Genomic DNA, 26,086 nt, shown 5'->3' with positions numbered 1-26,086 from the left:
TGAAGTTTTCTGACACTGCAGTGTGTATGAATGACAATAATTGTGGGGAAAGGGGTCACATCTTTTAACATGGAGAACCTGTTTTCTTTCTGTCCAGTGGCTTAGCTGTTGCTGGTATTTTCGTGCAGGGTTGCTTCATCTGAAGACTCAGTTTCACTTCGACTTGCACTAATTGTTTAAGAAAATGGTGTTTGCATGATGTTGCTGTAGCCCTTGCAGGAGGCAATAGGTTTCTGTTCCAGCAGCCTTTCAGGGAAACTTACCTTTATTCTTGTGCTGTTGGTCAGGTGAATCTTAGCTGTTGGCTCACAATGTATTTGGGTTAAGGAGTGTTATGATACTAAAACACAAAAGGTGAAAGTCACAAGCTAAATTCTCCAATAGCATAATTTTTAAGAAAATTAGTACGCTTTGGTTAACAATTGGTCATGGCCTTGTAATGGAAGACTGCTAAATCTTAAAAGCAGTTGTAGAGACTCTTAGCTGTGTAACTACTGAAAAAGAATTTAAATGGATTATGAAAGATTAGTTCTTTGCCTTAGCTGTGTTTTAACAGCAAAACAAACATGTGGCCTTTGTCTCGGGAGACTGAGCTATTGACTCTGTGGTGAGTGCACCAGGAAAGAGCCTGTTTGTGGGTTGTTGTATACTTGCTCTTATGCCTGGCTTTAAGTATCTGATGCCAGGTAGGACAAGAGGCATATCTTGGCCTATCTCAGTACTGCTGTTGTGATGTTCTTATTTTGCTCCTTGAATTTTTTTCTTTTAGGCAAAGTCTTCAAAAACCTCCTTTCTCTTTTACTCCCACAATATTTGCAAGTAGACTTTTAAGTATTTTTGGAATTAAAAACACCTGTATTTTTGTCTCTAGGTTTTGTTGAGAGCAGGGATTTGTAAAAATTAAGCTTGAAGTTAAAAACTTTTCATTTCTGTATGCAGGGGTTGGTACCTCTTATTGAAACGATGTAAGTAATTTTTCATGATGTGCTAAAAGCTTTTGATTTTGTGTGTTGGTTGTGTCACAGAGGTCTCTGAACAGAAACAGAATGGTTCACTGTCACTTGCACCTCCCTTCTCTGCTCTTATTTCCCTGTTCCATCCTGCAGCTGGCCTGAAGTTTGAGGTGTCTATCCTCTTTGCTTCAGCAGTAGGAGTGTGGGAGTTGGGGTGGCCACCAGCAGCCTAATGATAAAGTCGCTCAAATACCATCTAGTACGTCACTGTTTTAAAAGACTTCTTAAAAAGCTTTTCCTTTGCACTTCAGAACCTCTCTTTTCATGCATGCGTACTCTATCCAGGCAAACTGGTTTATGAGGCGGATCTGTAGCAATCTCTTCTTCTACCTTAAGTTCCTAATTATTTAGCCTTTCAGTTTGTTTGAGGCTTGACAATGAATTCCTTGTACATGATGGTAAGCAACAGCCAAACAAATGCTGTCAGACTTGGCTCTTCACTAAATAAAGGGAGTTTATCCTGTCATTTCTCTCTTCCCTTTATCTACTCAACTTTTATAGTGTACTTGGCTTTATTTTCTGCTGTCCCTGTTTGAGGGTGATCTGGAGCAGATGATATTGGTTCCCATCTTTATCCTGTGAGCAGTGATTTGAGGGGAGGAGTTGGTCACTGCTCTGCACTGGGTGCTGTGGTGTGTAGAATAGCAAGGCTGTAAAAACAGATTGGATTTCCTGTAGCCGTGTCTAGTCCTAAACCTACTAGGTGGCAAGCTGGTTTTTGAAGCCTTGAGAGACTTTTCCCCCATAAAAACTGCACGTAGCTGAAAATAACAGCATGGCTTGATGTCATGGCAGGTCTAGGGAGGAGGTGGAATACATCTACCTTAGAGGCAGTTTCCAAGTGAATTGTGCTTTCTCTTTCCATCTGTCTTCAGGGACTCTTCAGCGTAGTTCCTAAAAGTGAAAGCAGAGTCAGCCGAAATAACTCACTGCCCACAGTAAAGGCTTGTAGAGTTCCGCTGTTCTGGATAGAACTGCGTCTATGCCCCGAAGAAGTACAGTCCAGTGCCGTTACAGCGCTTTGAGAGCAAGCCCAGCTGTTGCTGAACCAAACATACTTGAGGGTGAGTTAATCATCATCACGTGTTTTCAATCATGCTTTAAGTTGTCAACCAGAAAAACCTAGGTTTCAATAATCAGTTTTAATCTTAATTTATATCTATTTTTGTTTTCTTAGGTAGGTTCTTGCTCATTGCTAATCCCTAAATTACAGCTTTTCCTTACTCGTTTTGGCAAAGTCTGTATCAGTTTTCTGTATTCTAAATCTGTAACGGTTCTACATCTTAGTATTATATTACTAAAATGCCCTTAAATGATCTAGATTCATAAAGTCATGCCTGTTTTTTCCTTAGGAAGACAGGCTTTGCAGCTAATGTTAACTAGCTCTTTTTAAAAAGTAAAAAGAAATGTGTGCACACCCCCACACACCCTGCAACCATTTAAAGTTATTTGAACCAGTTGTGTCCTTACACAATTCTGTTTAAGATCCATGCAATCTGTATGGGCACCCGCACATCTACTTATTACTTGCTGACTGAGAAAACAGCTGTGTTGGCTCAGATGGGAGGACTCCTGACCCTGGTGTCCCACTTCTTGTGGTGGTCAAATAGCTTGGAGAGTAAGGCAAGCATGTTGTGATGCTGAAACCCTTTTAATGATCTGTAGTTTAGGAATTTCTGATGAGAAGTCAAGATCTTGTATTTTTTTTTTTTGCAATTAATATTCCTCAAGAGTTTTTTTCCTAGTTAGCCTTCAGTTAATTTCTTAGTACTGAACTTTTCAGTGTGCTGAAAGATAACGTACTTCAAACTATAGAAGGGTCTGTGACAGTTTGCAGTGCTTTTCCAGTGACAACTGTACATCCAGGGACTTGCTCATGTGACTGGCGTCTGGCTTCCCAAATAATGTTGTTGTGATCTTGTCCCAAATGGCAGACAGCAGTTGCACGTTTGCCAGTTGGCTCCGATGGTAGGAGCTCTTTCATATTTGAAAGGTGGGAACTGCCTTTGACTTTCTTTTAATTTTATGGTGCTACATGTCCACTGTTAAATAGACCATTTAATAATTGTAGAATAGTAATAACCTGTTATTCACCATAATATTCAGGATATTCACCATAACTTCTAGCTTAAATGTTACAGTTGATTCTTAATCACATGCATTTAGTCTTAGAAGTTACTTATTTACTTCAAGCATGCCAGAATAAATAAGTAGTGAAATGATGTCTTTTGGAGGGCTTTATTTTAGCTGCGACTTTATGTAATGTTCTATAGAAATACACCATATGGCTTGAAAAATAACTTGTAATGAAATGGAGTTTTGAATCCTTTTGTTCTTGCTAGCACTGTCAGTTTAATGATTTGGAGGGACTGCCTTACAATGTCAGTTGCTAGTGGGCCTGTATTTGATCTGAACCATTTGAATTAAGAACAAAAGAATGGTTGAATTAGTCTTTGTTCCCAGAAAGGGAAGATTGGTTTGACACTAGATGTCAACAAGCATACAACCCTCACAGAAAACACCCCTTCCAAAATCTCAGTTAAATTCGTAGGCATTAAAACGGTGTCTGGCATTCCTGTTTATTTCAGAGTCAGTACTTGGTGCCTTTTTGGGTGAGAATCCAGTTGATGTAGGCACGTTCTAAAACGATGTGTTTACGCACAGATGGACTAAACAGTTCACTGTTAAATCTAATTGTATGTGTTGAGATGGGCCATAACTGTAAGACTAGTTCTTCACAATTTTAGCTATGTTGTAGAGTCACTACACTAAATATTCCTGATGCAAAATGAGAATTCTAAATGTGCAACCTTTATTTGGGTGGCCTAAGCAGTATGTCTCTGTAAAGGGTAAAGAACAAATGAACCTGGTTCGTTAACACTTAGTACCTCAAGGGTGGCAGTGTGCTAGATTTAAGGACAAAGTTGGTCCTCTGCATCCAAAAACCATGGAAGAAAAGGAAATACTAGGTAGTGTGGAAAGGAACCGTGTGTGGGCAAGAGCTACCAGTGAACTTCCTCTTCCTTTCCCCCTCCCTGCAATAGACTTCAGGTACGAGACAAGCCTTCTGTTTCCTAGGTGCTTTATCCACCAGGACTGATTCTGTTTACTAAATTGTTCTGATTAGGCTGATATTTTTTAAAAGTAGTAACACTGACTCTTTGTTTTGGGTTTGCTTTTTCAGACCTCCTTCTGGATGACCGATGTGTATTTTAACAGATTATATCGGAAACTAAGTCTCCTACTTCCTGTTCATTCCAGCTGGTAGCAACACTTATAATGCAAAAAAAGTCCCAATTCAGGATCACACAAACATTACTCTCAAAACTTTCTAGATGATTGTAGTTGCTTTGGTTGTGTTCTATGCTAGCAGAAGCCTTTTTCGAGGTTTACTGTTGACTCTAGAGCACCACATTCCCCGTTTACTGGGAGCCTTGGGGGCTAGCAATATGGGAAACTCATGTGTTTGCCGCGATGACAGTGGAGCAGAGGACAACGTGGAATCTCAGAGTCGGCATACGGAGAACAGTAGAGTACGTGTATCTGAAGCAAGAAGCCACCCAAGGGACCCTGTCCGTCCACCCAGGAGGGGTCGAGGGCCTCACGAACCAAGGAGGAAAAAACAGAATGTGGATGGGCTAGTACTTGACACACTGGCTGTAATTCGGACGTTAGTAGATAAGTAAGTACCTCCTCAAGGAATAATTCAACATGAATGAAAATGTTCTTGTCTTCTCTCAAACTGTGGCTCCATCCTCTCACCGATCTGCGCCTGACCCTCCCTGAAGCAGCCGCGTGTTTTCATCTGGAGGCTTAGGAGAGGAGCACCTTCCCTAGGTAACAGAAGTAGCTCCTGAGTGCCCAGGTACAGACTGTTCCAGAAGCTGAGGAGCTTTCTCACAGTTACCTGCGTGTAGGGCCATGCAGGTGGGATGAGGAGTTTGCTCAGTATTTCTTACCTGGCATAGATACGCAGTTAGGAAACAATGAATGCTCCAGAGGGTGGGAATTCGTGCCCTAAAAATTGGTTGTTGTGCAAGCTTTCTGTTTTCAGGCTGGATTTACTTCTTTGGAAATAGTTAAGCAAAACTGAGAGCTTTTGATCTTTGTTAGCTTGTATAAACAGACCAAGGTTTTCTTTCCAGTTATAAGTCTGACTACTTTTTAAAGACCGCATGTTGTGACTGTTGAACTCATGATCTCAGTATTGCATTCCTTGCATGTTCAGAACATCTATTAAGGGTGTGGGGGATATTTATAGATTCATCCTCTTTATTTTTGGTTTTGTGTTGCTTTCTACAAAGCTTTAAAAGGACCTTAAAAATGATGGGTTAAGTTAGTTTATCACCTTTTGGGTTAGGTGCAGGCTAGGAATTGGAAAGGCCAAAACAGAAGGAAAAACATTATTCTAGCTTAGCAGCTGGGCTTTGAGTTTAAGGTGGATTGAGGCTTAGTATGAGTGAGCCTTGATTCATATACCAGCATCCTTACTCTGGAAAGTGCCTGTAGAAGAGGAGTTTGCCCTCCTGCTGAAAATGCTTTAAATTAAAATACTGGGACATTTTTTCCTGAACATTTAAATCTAAGGGTGGTTTTAACAAGTTTTATTTCGTGATTTTTCTTGAAATCATTGTTAAAATCATGGCAGACTTTATTGAAAGTCTCTTCCTAATCTCACATGCCTTCCCTTTCCCCGAAGTTCAGCTCCTTAAGCAGTTTCACAATGCTTTTTTGTGTAGTTGATCGTGCAATCAGTTTTGTAATCTTGTAAGTGCTTTCCTATGCTAGTGAGGGACAATAAGCATAGTTATTTCACTGATCCTGGAGTCCTGATTCTGACAAATTCCTGAAGCTACTGTATTTTTTGTTTATACAGACTCCAGTGAAATACTTTGACCCACGTAATCATGTGGGTTGGAAGGGACCTCTTGAAGTTCACCCGCTCCAGCCTCCCACTTAAACCCAGGTCTAGCTGGGAGCAGGTGGCTCAGGGATTTATCCAGTCAAGTGTTGAACATCTTAAGAACACAGATTCTCCATCTCTTTGGGTCCTTGTTTTAGTGTTTCACCACCCTCATGGTTTAAAGAAGTAAATATTTTTAAAAGTTGGAATTCCCCATGTTCCAGCACCCCCCTGTTGCCTCTTGTCCTGTTGCTGTGCACCTGTGAGAAGAGCCTGATTGTCCTCTCTTCTCTTTCCATTTTTCCACTGCAGACAGCAGTATCACTACTTTCCACTGCCCCCCCTTAAGGATGAGCAAACCTATTTCTCTTAGCTTTTGCTTGTATGTCACGTTCTCCAGCTCTCAACCATCTTGGAAGCCCTCTGTAAGATACGTTCCCTTATAGCAATGTCTGTCTTGTCCAGGGGAGCCCAAAAGTGGGCTATACTGGTATACTGGTTTCCCTTGTGTCATATTAAGGCAGTTGGTAAGACACAGACTGTGTTGCAGATAAGGCAAAGGCCTATGGCTATGTGTAACGGAGGGGCCTGCTCATGAGGCATACTATCTAAGTGTGTCTGAAAAACATTTTAACAAGCCTTTCTGCTTTACTACGTGAAACCATCTAAGTAACAGCAGGTTGGAAACATGGGCTTCAGTGTGGTAGTGCAGCCTTAAAAAGTGAAAAATAGCAGTCTAAAGAATGGAAAGCAAACCCCTTTTTCTGACAGTTTTTTTCCAGACTCTGTACCGCAAGTAAATACATGGGAACACTCTGAGACTAATTGTAAATTGAGTTACTATGTTGTGATCTGCAGTGAACAGTTGCTTTCAATGTTTGCTCTTTGGTTTGGGTTTTCTTGGGGTTTTTTGTTCTATCAAATCTCTAAAATTGGACCTAAAACATGTCTGACAACTGCTTTTTTTCCTGTCTTATCTAGATATACCTCCTTTCTAGAAGGAAAGGGATTAAGTTTAATTTCCTAGTGTCAGAAGGATAAGTGCTAATTTTTTGGAGTTTATATGAAGTGCTGCTTTGCAAATTAAGAAATTGGCAAAATAACTGCTTTGTTTCCAGATGAGGAAGGTGTGTGCTGGAGCAGATGTTTGGAAATCAAGTGGTTGAAATGGCAAATCAGTGGGACAGGACTCTCCTTTGCTCAGTGCTGAAAATCTGAATACTGCTGAAATCTGCTACCCATGACAGAATCAGAAGTCTTGCTGTTAAAAATTTCATCCTCTTTTTATCGTGGCCTTTATTTGTACTTACGGTACTTTTTTCCCTCTTCTTTCTCTGAGCCTTTACATCCTTTCTCTTGAGATAATTCTGCCTGTAGTATAAAAACCCAACAAACTATTTGTTCCAAATGTTATGGCAGTATAAAAATGGGTTAAACTTCACTTTAGCATTTTCTTGTGGAAATATTTAAGAACATCTTAATTTTTGGGGTAAGAAAAGCATGTATTTACATCATATTTTTATGCAAAACTGAGATTTTTCCCTTCTTTTATAATTAAACCTTCCAAAGTAGGTAGTTTTAATATCTGCATGATTAATCTGTATTGAAATTTCCTAAAATTCATCTATATTTTGCAATTCCAATTTAATTTCAGAGCCGTGTGATAGAAATTGAATGTGGAATTTATAGTTTTAAGTCTGGGGTTAGTTCGCAGTGTCCAAGTTGCACTGAATAAAGCATTTAGGACAAGATGCTGCATAAGCTTTTACTGGACCTGGAGGTGCTTACTGAATAAGATTTTGAGATCTTGCTCAGATAAACAGACCTGGCCATAGCTTCTTGCCCTTGCTCCAGCAAACCAGACTGAGGAACTGACCTAATTGAACTTTGGCTTTTGTGTTGGGAAGGGGATTGGATTAGTATCTTCTATTACACTGCCTTAACTACTTCTTACAGCTCTTGCTACTGAGTTTGAAGTCTTTGATGCTATTAGGTGGCTTGCCTTTCAGTTTTGTTGGGGGTGGGGTGGGTGTTTGCATTTATATATTTAGCAGAGAATTTCTGGGGGAAAATGTGTTTAAGCTGTGTCCCTCGTGCACTGCTCTTGGTTCACTTCATGACCTCTGACATTATGTACTCTGAGGAGCCCTGCTAATGAATAGCACTAAGCCTAAGCATTATGGTCAGCTTTTAGACATGCAGATATGGATCAAAGTTTCGTTTATCAGCTATTGTAGATATGCAGATGTTGACTCTGAGCCAGAGAAAGGCTCAAAACCCATCTGTGTTTCAAATCTGAAAACAGCATTAGCAGTCTGCAGCCTATGTAATTTCCTTTTGTTAAATACTTACTGGATTCATTTTCCGTGTGTTATCATTTTAGTCAGTGTATTATGTTGATGATTGTGCATAAATTTTGACCTGTGTTATATCTCTTTCAGTGACCAGGAGCCTCCTTATTCAATGATCACATTGCACGAAATGGCAGAAACAGGTATCAAAGGCATTGTGTTGGGCATTTCAGCTATGACTCCAAAGGGAAAAAAACCAACCTCACCTCTCTTTGTGAAGAAAAATACATATAGCAGTTTGTGTTATGACTTGCTGTAGCTCTAGGGATGTGGGATCCAAAACACAGTTCTGCCCTTCAGAAGCTTCACTGAGCTTGTTGCATTTGCCTGAGTTTTTGAACTCCGTTTAACTTTCCACGTGAACTCTCCAGAAGCAGCTAACGGATGGCCCCAAACACATTGTGATGGCATTAAACCAGAAGCCACAAAGAATGTCTGTTTGCAGTAAGGCAGAAGCGACCTATATATGTATGTTGACATGGTTTAAACCCACGTGCTCCAGTGTTGGTAGATAGTACATACTTTTTGTTTTGGGTTTTGCTGTCTTTAGACTCTGCTTTATTGAAGTAGTTGTTTCAACCTTGTCCCTAAGTACCCCTGCAAGAATGAGCCGTGTTTGTGCAAGAGCTGTTCTATCTTTGTTACTGTATGAAAAATTCTCCCAGCTCAAGACCTCCACCAAATTTCTGGTTTAGGTGATTTTTTTTTTTTTTTTTTTCTCTCTCCTCTCTTAGTGGAGTTGGTACTGGTCTTAGGAAATGTATTTCTATATCAGTCAATTAACTGATTAGATATTACAGCAATTTGGTAAAATGTTTTTCAGGGGAATGTGCTAGCAAAACTCAAACCTCGGGGTGTTACTTATATTGCCACTGTTGAAGGGAGTGCTAAGTCTTCTCAGCAGCGCTGGCTTGTATACAGATACAAACTCTGCCTTTATTTTCACTTCAAAGGGAACTGTTTTCTTGCAAATCCAAATCTGTTTACTTCATTAGTAGTTTAATGTCTTATATGTGGATTGTTGTTTACCACCAAGTAGAAGCCCTTGTCTACTCATTAAACAGCTGTCCCTTATGAAAGCAAATTGTCTTAAGACCGCCAGGCATAGGACAAGCTAATGCAGTTCCTCTGAGGCCCCTGTTCCCTGAGGGAAGAGGGCTCTGACTCTCTATGTCCTCAGTGTCATCGTGGATGCAGTTTTATTAAGTTTAACATTTGACACTGGACGCTGAACTCTTTAGTATCACACTGGAGCAAGCTTCTTGTCTATACGGGTCATGAGTGTTCCTTCCTAATACTGGTGGGAGCTAAAGGATGCTCTGGCCTGGGCAGGACTGCTCTCCAGACAGAGGTGTTCACTGTTACCCAAGCTGCTGTAAACTTTTTTTTTCCTCCTTGAATTTAAACTTCTGAACTACTGCAAACTAAGACATTGATACAAAAAGTAAGCTATTGGTTTGCGTTTTTTTTTCTTCATGTCTGTAAACTCACTGGGTAATTTTGAGGATTTTTCAATTTACATTTATGGATATATTTTGAACACTTCAGAATTGCAGTGTTAGTTCTAAGTGTTACTTCTGTTTTGTGGTTGACAGATGAAGGCTGGTTGGAAGTTGTCCAGTCTTTAATTAGAGTTATTCCATTAGAAGATCCCCTGGGACCAGCTGTTATAACGCTACTACTTGATGAATGTCCGCTGCCAACAAAAGTGAGTGTAAAGCATATGTATTTATCTGTGGCTGAATTTCAGTTATTTGTGGTTGTCACACCTATGATAGCTTCTGGGTGGGTTTCAGCCCTGACGCAAGACTGTTAGCTGTCCAGAAAATGGGTGTAACTTGCAACTTTCAGTAATTTGTGGTGACTGTATCTAGTTGCTCCTTACTGTTAGAAGCATTGTAGGGGATTGAAAAAAAAGAAAAAAATTAAAGATAAATTTGGTTCATGGGCAAGAAGAAGAGGGCTTTGGTCTTTAGCTGCTTTTCTTGCTGTCTGCCATGTGGTACATGAGTGCTGTGCAGTGAGGGTGTAGAGATGCTGCAGTACAAGTTCTGCTGTTTCGTTCTCAAAAGCTGCGTGTATACAAGGCATTGAATTTGTTCCTGCCCTGCACATGAGGAATGCAACACAACTGGGTGTGTTAAGTTCAACAGATGACATCTTTGAACTATGAAATATCTAGATTCAGTTTTGGCAAATCTGAATTCTTCTATTTTTTTACTGACTGCTAATCCATTTTTTGAATGGGAAAATGACCTGAGGTGTTCATAGCGTATCGGTACAGCTGCTTTAGTGAGAGCCTTAAGTGCTTCAAGAAGCTAATCACCATTGAATCCCTTTAAATGTGGTGATTGTATGGAGAACTTGTCTGTCTTCAGATGGTTGTGATGATCTCATTTCATCAGAAATTGATGATGACATCATTGCAGCTTTCACTTACCAAACTACTATTTATACTGCCAATTTTAGTTTTCAGTTTGCATGGTTAGGGATATAAAAAGCTGGTGGCTTTTTGACTTACATAAACGCATTAGTGGCTGGAGAACTAGTCAAGCTCTCTAATTACTTGAAGTGGGTTTGTTTCCTCTGGGCTATTGACTAAAGTCAGCTGAGACTTCTGAACAAGTGAAATGTTGTATGATGGCTGTCGCATAAACTGCAAAATGACTTTGAAAACAAGGCAAAACTTCTAGTCAGCTTGCTTTGAAAAAGTAATCAGGAAATGGAGACCACTGTGAATGCACCATATGAAGAGTGATTTTGTATTTTTTTTGTTGGGCTATACAGTGTGTACTTGGCGATTAAATTGTTACTTTTTCAAAAGCCACGGGACTTTTTTTAGGTATTTTAATTTTAAGGAGTTAGCTATGAAATAGTTGACCTTAACAAGACAAAACTAATAAGATGCCTGTTTCTGGAGTGCAACAGAGGTGGTTTTTTTCCTGTGCAATCTCTTTATGGCACAAGGGGCTGCAGTTGTGGGATCTGCTGGTCACATGCAGCCTAGGAAAGTGCTGCTGTTAATTTTCATTCTCTTCTGGGTAAGTTTTAAGTTTTTGGGGTCTTAAGGGTTTTACGTTGGTGCCCCATTTCTGTGGCAGCTGGCGAACAGCAGCAGGCTGTATTTCATTTTCTGTTATTGTAGGCTATGAAGTCCATAACGTTAAAATGGCAGTGGAGTAAAGTCTTTATTTAACTCAAAATAGCTGATTTCTGTGACTGTTCTAGTTATGGCTAAAAGCAGTATCAGAGTTTGTCAAGAGTCTGATTTTAGTGAGGCTTTTCCATCCCAAACAATGTGGCTCAGTCATCCTTTCTTCTTTCTCTATTCTTTCCACTTAGCGTCAGTCCTGTTCATCATTCTGGTTTTGTGGTTTTTCTTTTGGAAACATAACTACTTTTCAGTGTGATCTCTGTACAGACCTCAGACTCTAGTGAAGTAAACTGATTTGAGTGTGGCTCAGAACACAATTAAAAGAAATAAATCTACTTGAGCAGTACTCAATTTTTTTTTTTTCTCCAAATAGCCTGCTGATGACTTCAGTATGAGGAGTTCTTCTATTTTAATTAGATCCTAGCCTGAGATTATGAAGTTTCAATCTGAATCAGCTGGAACTTGCATGAAGTCTAGGAAGTTGAGGGGGATTTGGAACTTTGCAGGGTGGGGTTCTCCCTGTGGGATAACTTACTCTGCCTCTAGATTAACCCCCAACTACTTTGAAAATGGAGGGTATGCTCTAGAACTATCTTGAATTTTATCCATACCATACTGCCTGAAGGAAGCAAGTCAAAGCGTGGTGTTTTTAATTTATCACCCTCATAGATTACTTCCCAAATTAGTGTGACAACAGAAAGCAGTTTATGCTCTCAAGAATATAATTGATGTGCTGTAAAGTTGACAGCATCCTAAATTTATGATGGGGATGTGTGCTCTTTTTTTGGGGTATGTCTCTTTAGTCCTGAATTCTAAAGTCTAAACCAGGCCTTTTCTTTTGTAAAGGGCGTGAGTTTTAGGACACTGGAAGCAGTTAAGATGGCAGTAGTGCCCTATGTGCTGATTAGTATTGTTTGCCTCTACTGTTCTAGTTCCTATTGCTATAGGTAGTTCCTTTGTGTGTATCCAGAACTGTCCCAAGTTGCTGATCAGGACAGTGACCAATAATCTGGTGTTGATTTTAACTCTTGGGTATGTTGAACTCTTCTTCCCATCTGTTCTTTATTATCTTCTTACCTTAGAAGACAACCATCCCATGCTGTCTGTAGTGTAATGCTGACATTAGTAACACAGTGTAAAAATAACTTGTTGTGCTGTATTGGGTTAGGGGGGAAAACATGTCATGTCAATATCGAAGAGATTTCTGATTTTTCTTTTTCAGGATGCATTACAAAAGTTAACTGAAATATTAAACTTAAGTGGAGCTGCTGCTTGCCAGGATGCTTGTCACCCTGCCAAACACCGGAATACAACTGCAGTACTGGGCTGCTTAGCAGAGAAATTAGCAGGTAAAGCCGTGGGATTCTTCCGAAAGCTTGCATTTGGCTCACTGAAGCCTTCTGATTTAGCACCCGCAATGCGGGCTAGTTCAAAAAATGTTTTCTTAGAAGTGAATAATATTCTGCATCGGGGGAAGACCTTGTGCGACAGGTGTGACAATCTACTGCTTTATTAAGGTGTTGAACACTCACTAGCTTGGGTCTGATCAAGCCATTCACAGTCCCAGATAATTAAAAAGATCAAATCCTTCAGCACATGGTTAGTGATTGTGGATCAGTGTGTGTTTATGATGTATTGCCTTTGTGCTGGTAACTGGTCTTTTCTGTAGACTGTTCTGGTTCTGTGTGAATTACTGAGGACACATAGTTCTTTATAGCCAGTAGGCAGGAGTGTCAAATTAGTAGGCTTAGCGGCTGTAGAGAAACAAAAAAGATGCGCTTTCCGTTAGACATATGTTGTTCTATTGTAGTAAGCTGAAAAGATTCTCTCTTCTGTGTTACTTAAAAGAAACTTGTTGGGATTCTATTTTAAGGTGACTTTTATTCCCTGTCATTTCTGGTACCCTGCTGGAAACCAATGATTACATTTCCTTCCTGCCAATGGTTGATTTTGTATCTAGTTTTTTTACTCTTTTTCTGCAAGCAGACAAGAAAAGGAGGAAAAAGTGATTGTCCAATATCACCTAATGGTTATTAAAAAGTATCAGCAGAATTTCTGCCTAAAGTAAAGGAGGAGGGCAGGAAGCATTTTTGTACTATAGTACTTCCACCCTGTTATACTAAGTCACAATGTGATCCTGTATCCACTTTTGTCTTAGTGGACACAGATCTCATTGTATCAACTCAAGCAGCAAATCTGTTAATGCTGTGTTGGAACCCTGCAACTTGTTAGAGTTTGATGCCAGAGTTTGATTCCTGTGTATCTCTGCCTTGGTTAAGTAGACAGTGTTTCAGGCCTTTTTTTTTTTTTTTTTAAATAGGCTGCTTGCTAATTGTGTAGTTAACTATCACGTAGGCTATATTAGATGCTCAGTTTTGCTTATTTTGGGCTACTGATAAATGGAGCTACTCTTTATATTTTGGCCCTGAAAGTAAAGGGGAGCCAGTCTCTTTTTGAAAGTAAAGAGCATCAAAATGCTAAGCAGAGGCTTGTGGAGTCTTACTTAAAAATCTCAGGAGTGTGACTAGAACTTTGTACATGTTTACAGCAAGTAAACTGAATATGTTTCTGATTTGCCAGTAAGTGTGTAATTATCAAATGTGTAGGAAATACCTGACTGGGAACAGCGATAAATGTTCTCTATTATAGTTCTGCTTTGTTGTGAAATTCTTAGCTGTTCTTTAATTTGTTGCTTTCTGTTTAAAAGATCTGTGTGATGAGTGTTAGTGTTTCTCATAGATGGATTTAATTTTTAATGTACTTGTAGGTCCTGCAAGCATAGGCTTACTCAGCCCAGGCATATTGGAATATTTACTTCACAGCTTGGTAAGTGTCTTAGATCTTTTTGTATGTATCCATACATAGCAATTATAATGCAATTTTTTTGTGTGTTCCTATTGTGAAAAGTTAGGGTCATGTTTGGTAGATACTGGCAGAGTGTTATAGAAAGCTGAGATTCCAGAAAATCTGGAATCTCCATCCTTGGAGATAATTAATCAATAGGACAAGGCACTGAACGAGCAGCCTGATGTACTCGAACCAGCTCTCCACAGGAGAGTGGACTAGAGGAACTTAGGAGGTCCTTTTCAACCTAAAGCATTCTGTGACAGACTAACAGCTTTTCCTATCCATCTGTGCTGGGTATTTATTAAACAACTTTTCTTACTGCTCATGTTTAGAACTTCCAGTCCCATCCAACAGTGATGCTTTTTGCACTAATAGCACTGGAGAAGTTTGCACAAACAAGTGAGTATTAGCCTGATACTGCTCTTAACAATCATAGTATGGCTTCTACTGCATGATTGTCACTTGCTTCATCTGATAAAACTTGTGAGCATGAGAGAGTGGATTGGTGGAAACACGAATATGGAAGAGACATGTTTGTCCACTTACAGGCAAAAAGAAGTATTTATTGCTTTAGTGGCATCCCTCTACCCCTAAAAACCCTTGAGATATTTGCTGAAATTCAGTGTAGTTTTTCCCAACTAGAAATTTCTGTAGAAGGACTTATGACATGAGGCCTTTGTCACTGAAATATATCTGTATTACAGATGGATAACAGCCATTATTGGGTGTTTGCAGGCAGGAAAAAGTATTTATTGCTTTAATGACACCCCCATTCACAAACCCTTAAGAGATTTGCTGAAACTCAATCCTTCTCAGCTTAGAAATTGCTACATAAGGACTTAGGACACAAAACCTTTGTTACTTGAAAAGAAATAAATCTGTGTTGGAGAGATGGAGAACAGCTGGGATCTAATAGTCTCTTGATGCAGCTCAGTGCTGAGAAGTTGGATATATCTGAGTGCTAAGTTCATGTCTGGGCAAAAACTTTCGTGTTTGTAATACTGAGGTTTAAAGCAGGGGGCTTCTACTGCATTTGTATAATGTTACAATTTTTAACTAAACTTATCCTTCATTTATAGCAATAATATTTTTTTCCTCTTATATTGCAGGTGAAAATAAAATGACGGTTTCTGAATCGTGCATTAGCGACCAACTGATCTTGCTAGAGAAATGGACAAATAATCCAGACTATTTAAAACGCCAGGTTGGATTCTGTGCCCAGTGGAGTTTAGACAATCTGTGTAGGTATAATGAAGGGATGGATTCATTTAATACTAATAATTTCTCCAAAGAGATGGAGGACTACTTTGTTTTGTATAAGCACTTATTGTAAACATACCTGGCTGCATTTGTAATCGCTGTGCTTAAAAAAAAAAAGGGGGGGGAGGGGGTGGAAATCCAGTGTGATTGCATGGAAAGGAAATTTTGGCAAGGAAAATGTTTGAAAGGAAGTCATTTGTACTTTGCAAGTTGGAGCTGCAATGAAAATGCTTCTTTGCACCATATTTCCTGTAACCCACGCTTAAACAGATGTGCTGAGTAGCTAAATAGTGCAGCTCTGTGGAACAGCTGGATTACTGACATAGCCTGATGACAGTCACTACTGTGATCATACCCCAGCAGTGCACAGTCTCAAAGAATTATTAAAGATTTAAAGTAAAGATACTGTCTTGTGATCAAAAGTGAAAAGTGTTTGACAAAGCACTTTACTAGATCTATCTTTTTGGATGACCGATGATCATCAAATTCACTTGTTTAGCTGCACCCTTAAAATCACAACCACTCTAAGGACCTTGTAGTCTCTAAAATGCCTTTTAAATAAATTTGTGTAAAAGGTCTTGTTGGGCTTTATGGGGCTTTACCCAGCTTATGGAAGGCCAATGTTGGTTCTATTTAGTAAGCATCTGTGTAAGTGTTGTAGCAAGTTTGAGATATATGAAGGGTCTTAAGATAAGATCTCTGATATTGGAAATAAACATGCCTGTGTCAGCAGTTTGATACCTGGCAAGGTAAATGTTTCTGATCCTTCCATGTGAAAAGGGGATGCAGGGAATAAAGGGCTGCTTTGACTCAGTTAGTTTGTCACCTACCTGAAAACGAGAGGGTAAAAAACTTTAAATCCTTGTTTTCCCCTTCTTTCCTATCCCCAAGATCTTTTCCACTGTGGTGAATTAGAAAAACTCTACCCAACTGATTGCCCAACCAAGACAAATACAATGGTAAATTCTGGAACAGTGGCATCTTGGTATCAACTTGGATGCCTTACGTTTGCCTGTGAGCATTAATTAGCATAAATTATTTATATATAATTATTTTTATATATAATCCTAAAAGCATTGATTAGATTGTAGGAGCTTTAGTCAGAGGTGTAGGTTGTGTTCTTATGTTCAGAGGATATTTAGCACACAGTGATGCTGTTTACATGCAGGCAAAATGCCAGTGTCGCATTCAGTTATGCCAAAAACTAATAGCATTCTAGAGAGACTGATTGGCACTGTGTGAAATGTTTAAAATAAAGTTTTGCTGCAGCAGTGATTAAAACTAGTTTTATTTTGCAGTTTTAAAAGAAGGCAGGCAGTTTACATATGAGAAGGTTGATTTGACCAACATTAGGGCTATGCTGAACAGTAACGATGTCAGTGAATACCTGAAGATCTCGCCACATGGGTTAGAGGTAGGATATCTTTTCATGATTTCAACCTAAAAAAGAGCCTGAAGAAAAGGGCAGGCTTTAACTATTTTTGATTGCTCCTTGCCTCTGTGATTTCCTAGAAAGAATTGGTTCTCTGCCAGCTTTGTATAGAAAACTTGCTTTGTCAGAGGGTTGTAACATCGCTACAGTGATCTCAGTTGTAGGAATGTTCACACTAAAGCAACACCTGTATCTATGCCCCAGATTTTCAGAAAATTTGGAAGTTTTTTGAGGACAATGCTTAAGTCAGCTGGTTTTTCACTCAATTTCACTAAAATTGTTCACAAAGTATAATTCCTATTGTTTGTTCTATCTATTTTGAAAACCCCATAGCAGTAGGATTTTTGTCTCAGCCATGTGTGTTTTGGGGCTTTTTTTCTTCCTCTGTTACTTTTTTCTGAAACCTTGTTTGACTACTTGGAGATGAATTTTCATGTATTAACATTGAACACCTCTCTCCTTCATGCCAGCAGTCAACTAACAACCAGTGACTTGGGTTTTAGTCTTTAAATTGACTCTGTCAACTTTCTACGCTTTTTTTTTTTCCCCTGTGGTTTACCACTGGAATGTTTTTTTTAGTCCTGCCTACTCACTAGTTTGTGTGACAATTATTGCTCTATAGAGAGGTTGCTTTCTGTCTGAAGTGCCTCTAAAATTATGCTGGTGTATTCTTACATGCCAAAAAGAAAGGGGCTTGTTTGAATGCTAATTTTGTCAAAACTTAATTTTTGGATTTGTTTTGGTAGGCTCGATGTGATGCCTCATCCTTTGAAAGCGTTAGATGTACGTTCTGTGTTGATTCTGGAGTTTGGTACTATGAAGTTACAGTCATTACTTCGGGGGTGATGCAGATAGGATGGGCTACCAAAGACAGCAAATTTCTCAATCATGTGAGTACACGTAATGTCACCTAGCTGATGATGTAACTTCAGTATTTTTCTGCTTACACCACCTATGAAAATAGCTCTGATTATTCTGGGGTAGTAACTGAGCACTTGTGTTTCCTTCAATTTTTCTGTACTTTTGTGAAGCTATTTTTGCTGAATTTATTGGTACAAGAAAAGGCTGTACTGTCCTTGCTACAGACTGGCACTGTTCATACAAGTCATACATAGGTGCTAGCAGTGACAGCTTCTTATCTACTTGCTGTTGTCTGGAAGCTGCAGGATAATTTCTTGTGGCTTAATCTCTTGGAAATTCTTTAGGTAACAGCAGTGGTTGCTCTCTGTTTCTGGAAGCAAACAGTTACTCAGTAGGAACTAACAGATTATCATGCACGCACTTGTACGCAGGTCACGAAGCAGCCATTTGATTATGCTCTTTAACATACTTTCCTATTAAATTAATTATTTCTTTACCTTGTGAAAGTTATTTAAATTGACTCTGGGATACCATGGTATCATTGCTGCTACCAGCAGATTCAATGTGGTACAGTTTGGGTACATGATAGCCTTTAAATGAAAAATCAGGATTACAAAAACAATAAACCCTCTACTCTCTTGCCTTTATTCTTATAATAGAGAATAAGTGTGCTGTCTTATTTTAGTTTGCTTTGCTCTCCTTCTCATCCAGATAAGCTAGTATCTTATTCTTAATTCTAAGTATTCTTCTTCCCTACTGTTTTACTTAAAATTATTTTACTATTTTACTTAAATTATTACTTACTAGCATTAGAACAAAATGTGCCATGTGCACATGAAGTCCAAACTTATAGTCAATAATATCAAATGTTAGTAGAGATGTAATGAGTACTTTCTTAAATCTATAATAATTACTACCCAAAGAACTTCTCTGCTTCTCTTAGAGAGGACTTTGCATGTTATCTGCCTTCCAAACTTCCATTAAAGTTCATTAACATGCAAGCTAGGATTTTCATACAAAAAGCATGTATGGCCTAGCCTATGTCACTGACCAGAATGGAAATACAGTACTGGAATTTTAAGTTGGCAATTCTATGGGCTAAGCTTGAGTAAGCAATGTACCTGTAGCCCGCCCTTACTGTTGTAGTTGCATGGCTTTCTGTTCCTACTTGGAATTTAATGTAGGGGAAGAAATACTTATACACATATATATATAATGATTAGAGATAAGCAGTTAAAACTGCTCGTTTCTGGTTATTATAGAAAAAGTCATTCTACAGCTGAGTCAAATGCAGAAGCTAGTATGAAGATAGGCCAAATATGTGTGAGTAAATATTGATGGTGTGGGGTATGAGCGAAGTACATCAAGGAGACAAAACAAACACCAGTGGCAAGAAACCCCACAGGAATGGGAGAGTAGCTTTTATCACCATTTAACTTAAGTCAGCCTGTGAGTTCAGTGGTCTTGCTCCATTTCTTCTAACTATTCATGTAAATAGCATTGTCCTCTGCTTGTGTATAATATGCATATATCTCTACATTGCGTCCAAAGTCCAGTCCTGCATTTCTAGCATGGAATTGCAAGTGTGATTTTAAATTTAAAAACCCAACCAAACAGCAGCAACAACAAAATAAAACCAAAACACAACCAAACAAAAATACCATACAGACCTGTCCTGAGCACAGGCACTGTAGACTTGGAGTGTAATGGAAACTGTTTGAAATAAAAGGCTGTGTGTCTGCCTTCAGGCTGCTAAGAGGCTTAAATGATTATTTATATCCCCCCCCCCCCCCCCCCCCCCCTTACTGTTAAGGAGCTTGATGTATGTGCAGTTTTCTATCTGTGCTTCCTGTACAAGGCATGACAGACAATAGATGTCACACCTCTGAGCGGGATGATTTCTCTGTTGCTGCTGTTTTGCTGGTGGCTAAATGCTACTGTTGTTTAAGTTCATCAGTTGTCTACCTGAAATACAAGGATATCTTCTGGGTATATCACAAACACAGTCATCAGAGTAGCCATATGCTCTTCATTTACAGCATGTGTAACAAAAAGACTAGTCCTAAAGATGACGTTAAACACCCATTAGATGGGCTTAGCTTTAATTTGGGACATCAGAGGCTTGTGTAATCAGACACTGTCTAGTACTTGCACTCCAGACAAACCGTGCTGAGCATGGGGACGTTATCTTCCATAATGCTTTCTGGTTTCATGTCTGGGCTCTCCTGCATGGCACACTCTTCTCCCACTCCGAAACTTAGTTTTGCATTTGTCTCGGACCTTGTGACTATCACTTGATAACCTTTTCACAAACTGGGGGAGGCTGGCACTGAAATAGACACAATATGCAACAAATTCAGTGAAAGAACTATGGGTTTGTTTTCCTTCTGTATACTCTATGTTCTGGTGGCTCTTGGATATCTTCTAGGGGAAGGTATTACAAGTTTGGGTTTTCAGGGTAAGAGAGTGGTTACGCTTCTGTGTTGACTTAAGATGTAAAAAGTTAACCTGGCTATTTGGGTACTAGCCTTCTCATTTTTAAATATTTCAGTAGACGAGAGTTTTGAGCTCACAGAGAATGAAAACATTTTGGAGACCGAAGTTGGACTCTATGATCTTAAGGCTTTTTCCAATCTAAATGATTCTATGATTTTGTCCCGTTCTTCCCTGCTCCTCATCCCAACAAAATTCCTTTTGATGTGAAAATGAAATGAAGATAGTTTGAAAAAACTATCTTAACAGCAGTGGGAGAAACCCTTCCTGCTCTTAGATGAATAGTTTAGTGGAATAAATGAAACTTTAGCTGCTCTGTGTGAGAAATGGCTGCAGATTGAAATGCTTTGCTCTTTTTTCTAAAGGAAGGTTATGGCATCGGGGATGATGAATACTCCTGTGCATACGATGGCTGCCGGCAGCTGATTTGGTATAATGCCAGAAGTAAACCACATTCCCATCCCTGTTGGAAAGAAGGTATTCGGTCCGCCTTCTGCTGTTTATCCTAACTGGATTTCTGCACAGGATTTTTTCCTTCTTGCAGGTGTCTAGAAGATGGTTTGTTAGTAGGTGTGAATAGAGCAGTTACTGTCTAATCCTGATAATACTAAATGTTTAATAATTATTGTGCCTTTACTAGTATTTGTAGTGGTTTAAACGTACAAGGTGGGCACCGCAGTCTTGTTCCACAATCTGTGTAGAGAGTCTTGTTCATTAAATGCTTTTTCTTTTCATAGGCAGAGTACAAATCATAGCGCTGACTAACACTGCTGGACATGTAATCATTAGACTTTTTTCCCAGATATTTGTAGTTCTATGGAACAGGGTTGAAATCTGTCTTTCTGAGTTTAAAGTTATTTTAGACTAGGAAAAAAACCTTGATCTCTTGAGTTAGATCTTAGTTTTTTTTAAGGAGGAGTTGCACTGTCTTGCTTGCTTCAAATTCTTGGTAAGACAAGGATAACTACTTGGACAGCAAAGTTCTGTTCTTGATCTCTGCTTTGAAATCTTGGTAGGAGTCAGCGCATGCTACGCTTGTGTGAACTGTGCTGCCTTCTCGTCTATTAAAAATTTCTCCCAAGGATGGCTAAGCTAAAACACCTTTTTATAATACACTTGTGCTAGTTATTTTTAACAAACTTTAGCAAGTATGTGTACCGAGGATATCTTCAACAGGTGCAAAATGGCCAAGGAGAGATGGAGTTCAGCTTTTCTTCTGGCTTTGGCAAATACTCTGCAATACCTCTACAACTATGTTGTATTAATGCTCTGGCAGACTAAAATACTTTTTTTACTATTTTCTTGTGGTTTTTTTTCTTTAGTTGCTATCTACATCAATTTTTTTCCTTTGTTTTTGCAATTTTGCAAGTAGTCCCTTTTAAGTGAGACAACTCAGCGAGATGTGTGATACTTGAAAATAAATGTTTCAGCTGTTGACATTTAACAGACGCAAAATCTTTTTGTTTTGCATGTAAGGAGACACAATAGGATTTCTACTAGACTTGCAAGAAAAGCAAATGATCTTCTATTTAAATGGAAACCAGCTTCCTGCTGAGAAACAAGTATTTTCATCTGCTGTGTAAGTATGTGCTCATTTGGAAGGACAGTGACCTGTATGGATAACTGTTTTAATTATATGAAGTGTTTCCCATTTGAGATGTAAATTCATATTTGCTTACCTGAAGCCATCGTGAAGCAGGTTTCCCAGTTGAAAGTTGCTTAGAAATCAAGGAGAAGGATATAATTTTACAGGTGGATTTCAGGGTCCATTTTTCAGGCCTTTCCAAAGGTAGATTCAACTTGCTGGCTTCTACTGTTGAACTAGTACAGGACTGAGGTAGAATGAGGCTATAGCAAAGATGAACAAACTTCTAGTAATGCTTGAGGAGTTTTTGATGTTCTAAAACAATAAAGCTTCAGTCCTGTAAATGCTGAAGAGTGCATATTAACTTACTGCTGTTCACTGGAGCCAGTTCCTGTAGTAGGATATTGAGTATTCATGGGAGGATGTGTCTTGGTAGCATTACAGAAAGGAGTTAGGCTTATTTTGCCAACTCCGTTAAAATTAACATGTGGCTAGCTCCTCTGACTCAACAGATTCCATTACTTGGTTGAAACTGAAGGTATTATGCAACTTGGGCCCTTTCAGTAAATAAGAGAAAGAGGTGATAGTTCTGGTGTTTTTACAAGGTGTCTGTGTGGCTGTGAAGACAAGACAGCTGTCCTGAGGTAATCCTGCAAGGGCAAGGAGGAACAGATGGGCATGGTGCAAAGAGAGCTCGGATCTGGCTTCATCCTGCACAGGTCCCACGGAGCAAGTGTATGAGTTGCAAGTTCCCTAGATTTGTGCCTGCTCAGATAAAGCAGGAGGAGTGGTGGACATGGAGGTGTCCCTTGCAGTTGGTACTGCTCCTCGCAACTCCACTAAACAGCAGTTGTTTGGAAGAAAAATACTTTTTTCCAGTGCTGAAGAAGATACCTGAGCTGATCAGTGTTAAGAGGATCGGATTGTAGGCTGTTCAGATGTATGTATCTACTCTTATAGTGTGTGACTAATCCTATTTGTAGAGTAGACAGCCTTTATTTGCTGTCTTGGTAGTAAATTCAGAAGTAGAGAACTAAACAGGGTAAGTATGGGCAGCTGAAACGGAATGTGTTTGAGTTTTTCACTCAATTAGCTGTAGAACACTTCTATTGAAGGAATTTGCCTCTTTGTGTATTTTTGTCTGGTAATAGTAGTAACGTGTCTGGGAAGCTCTATTACTGCTTAAGTCATTCTAAAATGTCTGGTGTTCATCATATTGCAGATCTGGCTTTTTCGCTGCTGCTAGTTTCATGTCCTATCAACAATGTGAGTTCAACTTTGGGGCGAAACCTTTCAAGTACCCACCATCAATGAAGTTTAGTACCTTTAACGATTATGCCTTTCTGACAGCAGAAGAGAAAATCATTTTGCCCAGGTAATCCTCCTGTCTAGTTTGAGTGTGTTTGCATACAGAGAAACATATATATTTATATAAATAAATCCAAGGGGATTTTAATCCATTTACCCTCCCTTGAGGCAGTTGCCATACTGGGCTGTTGATTTTATTTTCTATTCTTTGTGTCACAGTATTACAGGGTTTCTGAATGTTGTTGATACATGGGTTTGTATGGTGTATTTGTGGGTTTTTTTTCTTGACTCTTGAAAAGTACATAGATACAAAAACCCCAGTTTTTTTCAAGTGTTCAGCTGTGGGAGCTAGAAAACTGGCTTCTCTTAAGTTGCATAGTCTTGTATTGTACTTAGTAAAATTAATCTTTTATGGGGTCACACCTCCATGGGTCTCTTTCAGAAAAGGATTAGACCCATAGGCTCCAGTGCAACTTCATGAGTAGGGAAGGAGATATACAACCAAAATCCATTGAATTAATTTTTTTGTAATATTAAGTTAAATTAAAATTAACTAGTACTGTACAGTAAACCGTTCTTAGTAAACGTGTCTCCTGCTGTCTGAGAATTATTAGGTTGGTTGAGGAGGTATAGTCTTAATCAAAAAAAGATGGTTTGTTTAAAACTGACCTAATTTGTGATGTTGGCAGCATGGAGGTACTGAATGATTGTATGACTTGAAGTTGTCCTTATTTCTGATCCAGGTGAAAATTTCCCCACCTGTGAAAGATGGTACCAACACAGGTTATTCAAATTTGGAAGTGCTTTCCCACCTAAAAATAAATTGAGCCAGATAGAAACAGGTTTGGATACATTTTTTCTTAATGTACCAAATTTCTAGTAGGAATGAAAACTAAAGGCGTTTCTGGTTTAGGTCACTAGTAGTAAAAAAATCTTACTGGAACACAAATGTTAACAATATACAGTGTAATCTGGGATATAGGGTACCCCAGATTTGCAGCTTTATCTGAAGATGGCCCTCTAGAGTGGTGCTGATTTATGTGGTTGAAATAATCTTTTGTTGCATCTAATTGAGTGGCAGTGCAATTTGTTGGAGGTAGGTACCCTTGGCTATAAGAAAATGCAGAGACCGGTTTTGAATTATCTGTTTGATGAAGTGTATTTGAGGTACTTTAGTATTTTATTTTTTTAAAAAAAAACAAAGTACCTTAGTTGTGGATCAGTCATGCATTGGCAAAGTTTGAGGCTTGTGATACTGTGTTTATGCAGAGAAAGGCAAATGCAACTTGCAAGACCATTTTGTACTTGCCTATAGCCAGAATAATTTACACCTGCTTGTGACTGCAGGCGCTTTAAGTGAGAATCCAATTTAATCCCTTAAGATGATCTGTTATCATTCTTTGTCAGCCCCTTTTCAAATTAAATGTCCTTCTGTCTTATTAGTTTCATGCACTAGGTAAGAGGTTTTGCAACTTTTAGCTGATGATCAGATGTGATTGTTATTGATGTCATTCTGGCACTACTCTTGCAATGTTAAGCATTAGCTGTGAGAGCTGTTACTTGGTTGTGCCAAAAGGTGTGTTAGGCCACCTGAGAGAGACTGCTTTCCTGTTGATGCCTGGCTGGAGAAACTCAGCCTCCTGTGTTAGAGCCTATTTAATATGTGATAGTACTGAAAGGCTCCATTCCAGTTTGGACACTTGCTCTTTGTGTAAACAAAGATCATCCCTGCCCTGCAGTGTGAACTGTTTGGAAATGGTAAGCCAATCCTGATTTAAAAGACAACTTTGATCTTAAAAGTGATAGGAAAAAAAGGCAAGGGCCTGAGTGGACCCTGGTTATCCATCATGGGACAACATAAACTCCTGTAGAGAGTTGTGCTGAATTAAATACATCTAGTGTTGGTGCACAGTCTGGGCTAGACACATCACCCTGCCATTGAACGGTTTTGATGTGTAGTGTATGTGTTCCAAATCGGAAACGTCTTACTTGATCAAACAGGGGATTTTAATCCATTTACCCTCCCTTGAGGCAGTTGCCATACTGGGCTGTTGGGTTTATTTTCTATTCTTCGTGTCACAGCGTTACGGGGTTTCTGAATGTTGTTGATACATGGGTTTGTGTGGTATATCTGTGGGGTTTTTTTTTCTTGACTCTTGAAAAGTACATAGATACAAAAAACCCGATTTTTTTCAAGTGTTCAGCTGTGGGAGCTAGAAGAATTGTAATCTAACATCCTCTTGTCCCTTTCTGACAGACCAGAATAGGGAGTCAAAGACTGTTTTGAACATCTCTCCGTGTTAAGCCTTTTTTTTGGGGGTAGTTATGATTGATACTTGTCAGCAGTAGTGTTGAGTAGTGCAGGCAAGTGTTGCATTCATTGGTCTTGATGAATACTTGGCGTAGCTATGGATCTATCATTTTTAGACAAACTAATGTCGGGGGGTTTGCATGTCCCTTTCTTCAGACACAGGCGCCTGGCTTTGTTGAAGCAAGTAAGTATCCGAGAGAACTGCTGCACGCTTTGCTGTGATGAGGTAGCAGACACAGAACTCAGGCCGTGTGGACACAGGTAAAACCTTAAAAACAATCCCCCCTGAAAACCCAAACCCAAAGAAACGGGAAAATGTGTTTGACATTCAGCCTAGCTGAGACCAGATGCAGTCCCTGCTAATCTTGATTGACTCCCCAGCATAAAGGAAAAACCCTCCTTTTAAGGATGTGACAAAAATTAAGCATAGCATTCTCACTGCTCCTCTCATCCTAGACCTGAGCAGATTTAATCCCTAATTGTGTGTGTGTCTGGGTTTGGGGAAGTACTGTGGCTATGTACATACGTTACCTCTAGGCTGCAGAGTCTTAATTCCCTGATATCAAAG

General features: G+C 39.2%; 1 protein-coding gene across 2 annotated transcripts in view; it reads left to right on the top strand.

Moving 5' to 3' along the window:
• The window catches only part of RSPRY1 (ring finger and SPRY domain containing 1), a 39,121-nt gene that overhangs the window by 9,623 nt on the left and 3,412 nt on the right, over positions 1-26,086 (top strand). For both annotated transcript variants that reach the window (XM_055726472.1, XM_055726471.1), the window contains 14 exons: positions 1,889-2,077; positions 4,198-4,695; positions 8,358-8,410; positions 9,863-9,975; positions 12,644-12,770; positions 14,189-14,247; positions 14,601-14,667; positions 15,378-15,509; positions 16,827-16,942; positions 17,707-17,850; positions 20,680-20,791; positions 21,791-21,893; positions 23,122-23,274; positions 25,675-25,779. In XM_055726472.1, the coding sequence (XP_055582447.1) occupies positions 4,349-4,695; positions 8,358-8,410; positions 9,863-9,975; positions 12,644-12,770; positions 14,189-14,247; positions 14,601-14,667; positions 15,378-15,509; positions 16,827-16,942; positions 17,707-17,850; positions 20,680-20,791; positions 21,791-21,893; positions 23,122-23,274; positions 25,675-25,779 (1,631 nt within the window). In that variant the 5' untranslated portion in view covers positions 1,889-2,077; positions 4,198-4,348. The remainder of the gene's footprint in view (positions 1-1,888; positions 2,078-4,197; positions 4,696-8,357; positions 8,411-9,862; positions 9,976-12,643; positions 12,771-14,188; positions 14,248-14,600; positions 14,668-15,377; positions 15,510-16,826; positions 16,943-17,706; positions 17,851-20,679; positions 20,792-21,790; positions 21,894-23,121; positions 23,275-25,674; positions 25,780-26,086) is intronic.

This window comes from Falco cherrug, chromosome 14 (assembly GCF_023634085.1).
Source record: "Falco cherrug isolate bFalChe1 chromosome 14, bFalChe1.pri, whole genome shotgun sequence".
In the NCBI taxonomy this organism is placed as follows: domain Eukaryota; kingdom Metazoa; phylum Chordata; class Aves; order Falconiformes; family Falconidae; genus Falco; species Falco cherrug.
Note: the sequence above shows the minus strand (reverse complement) of the source record. Positions and strands in the feature narration are given on the sequence as shown.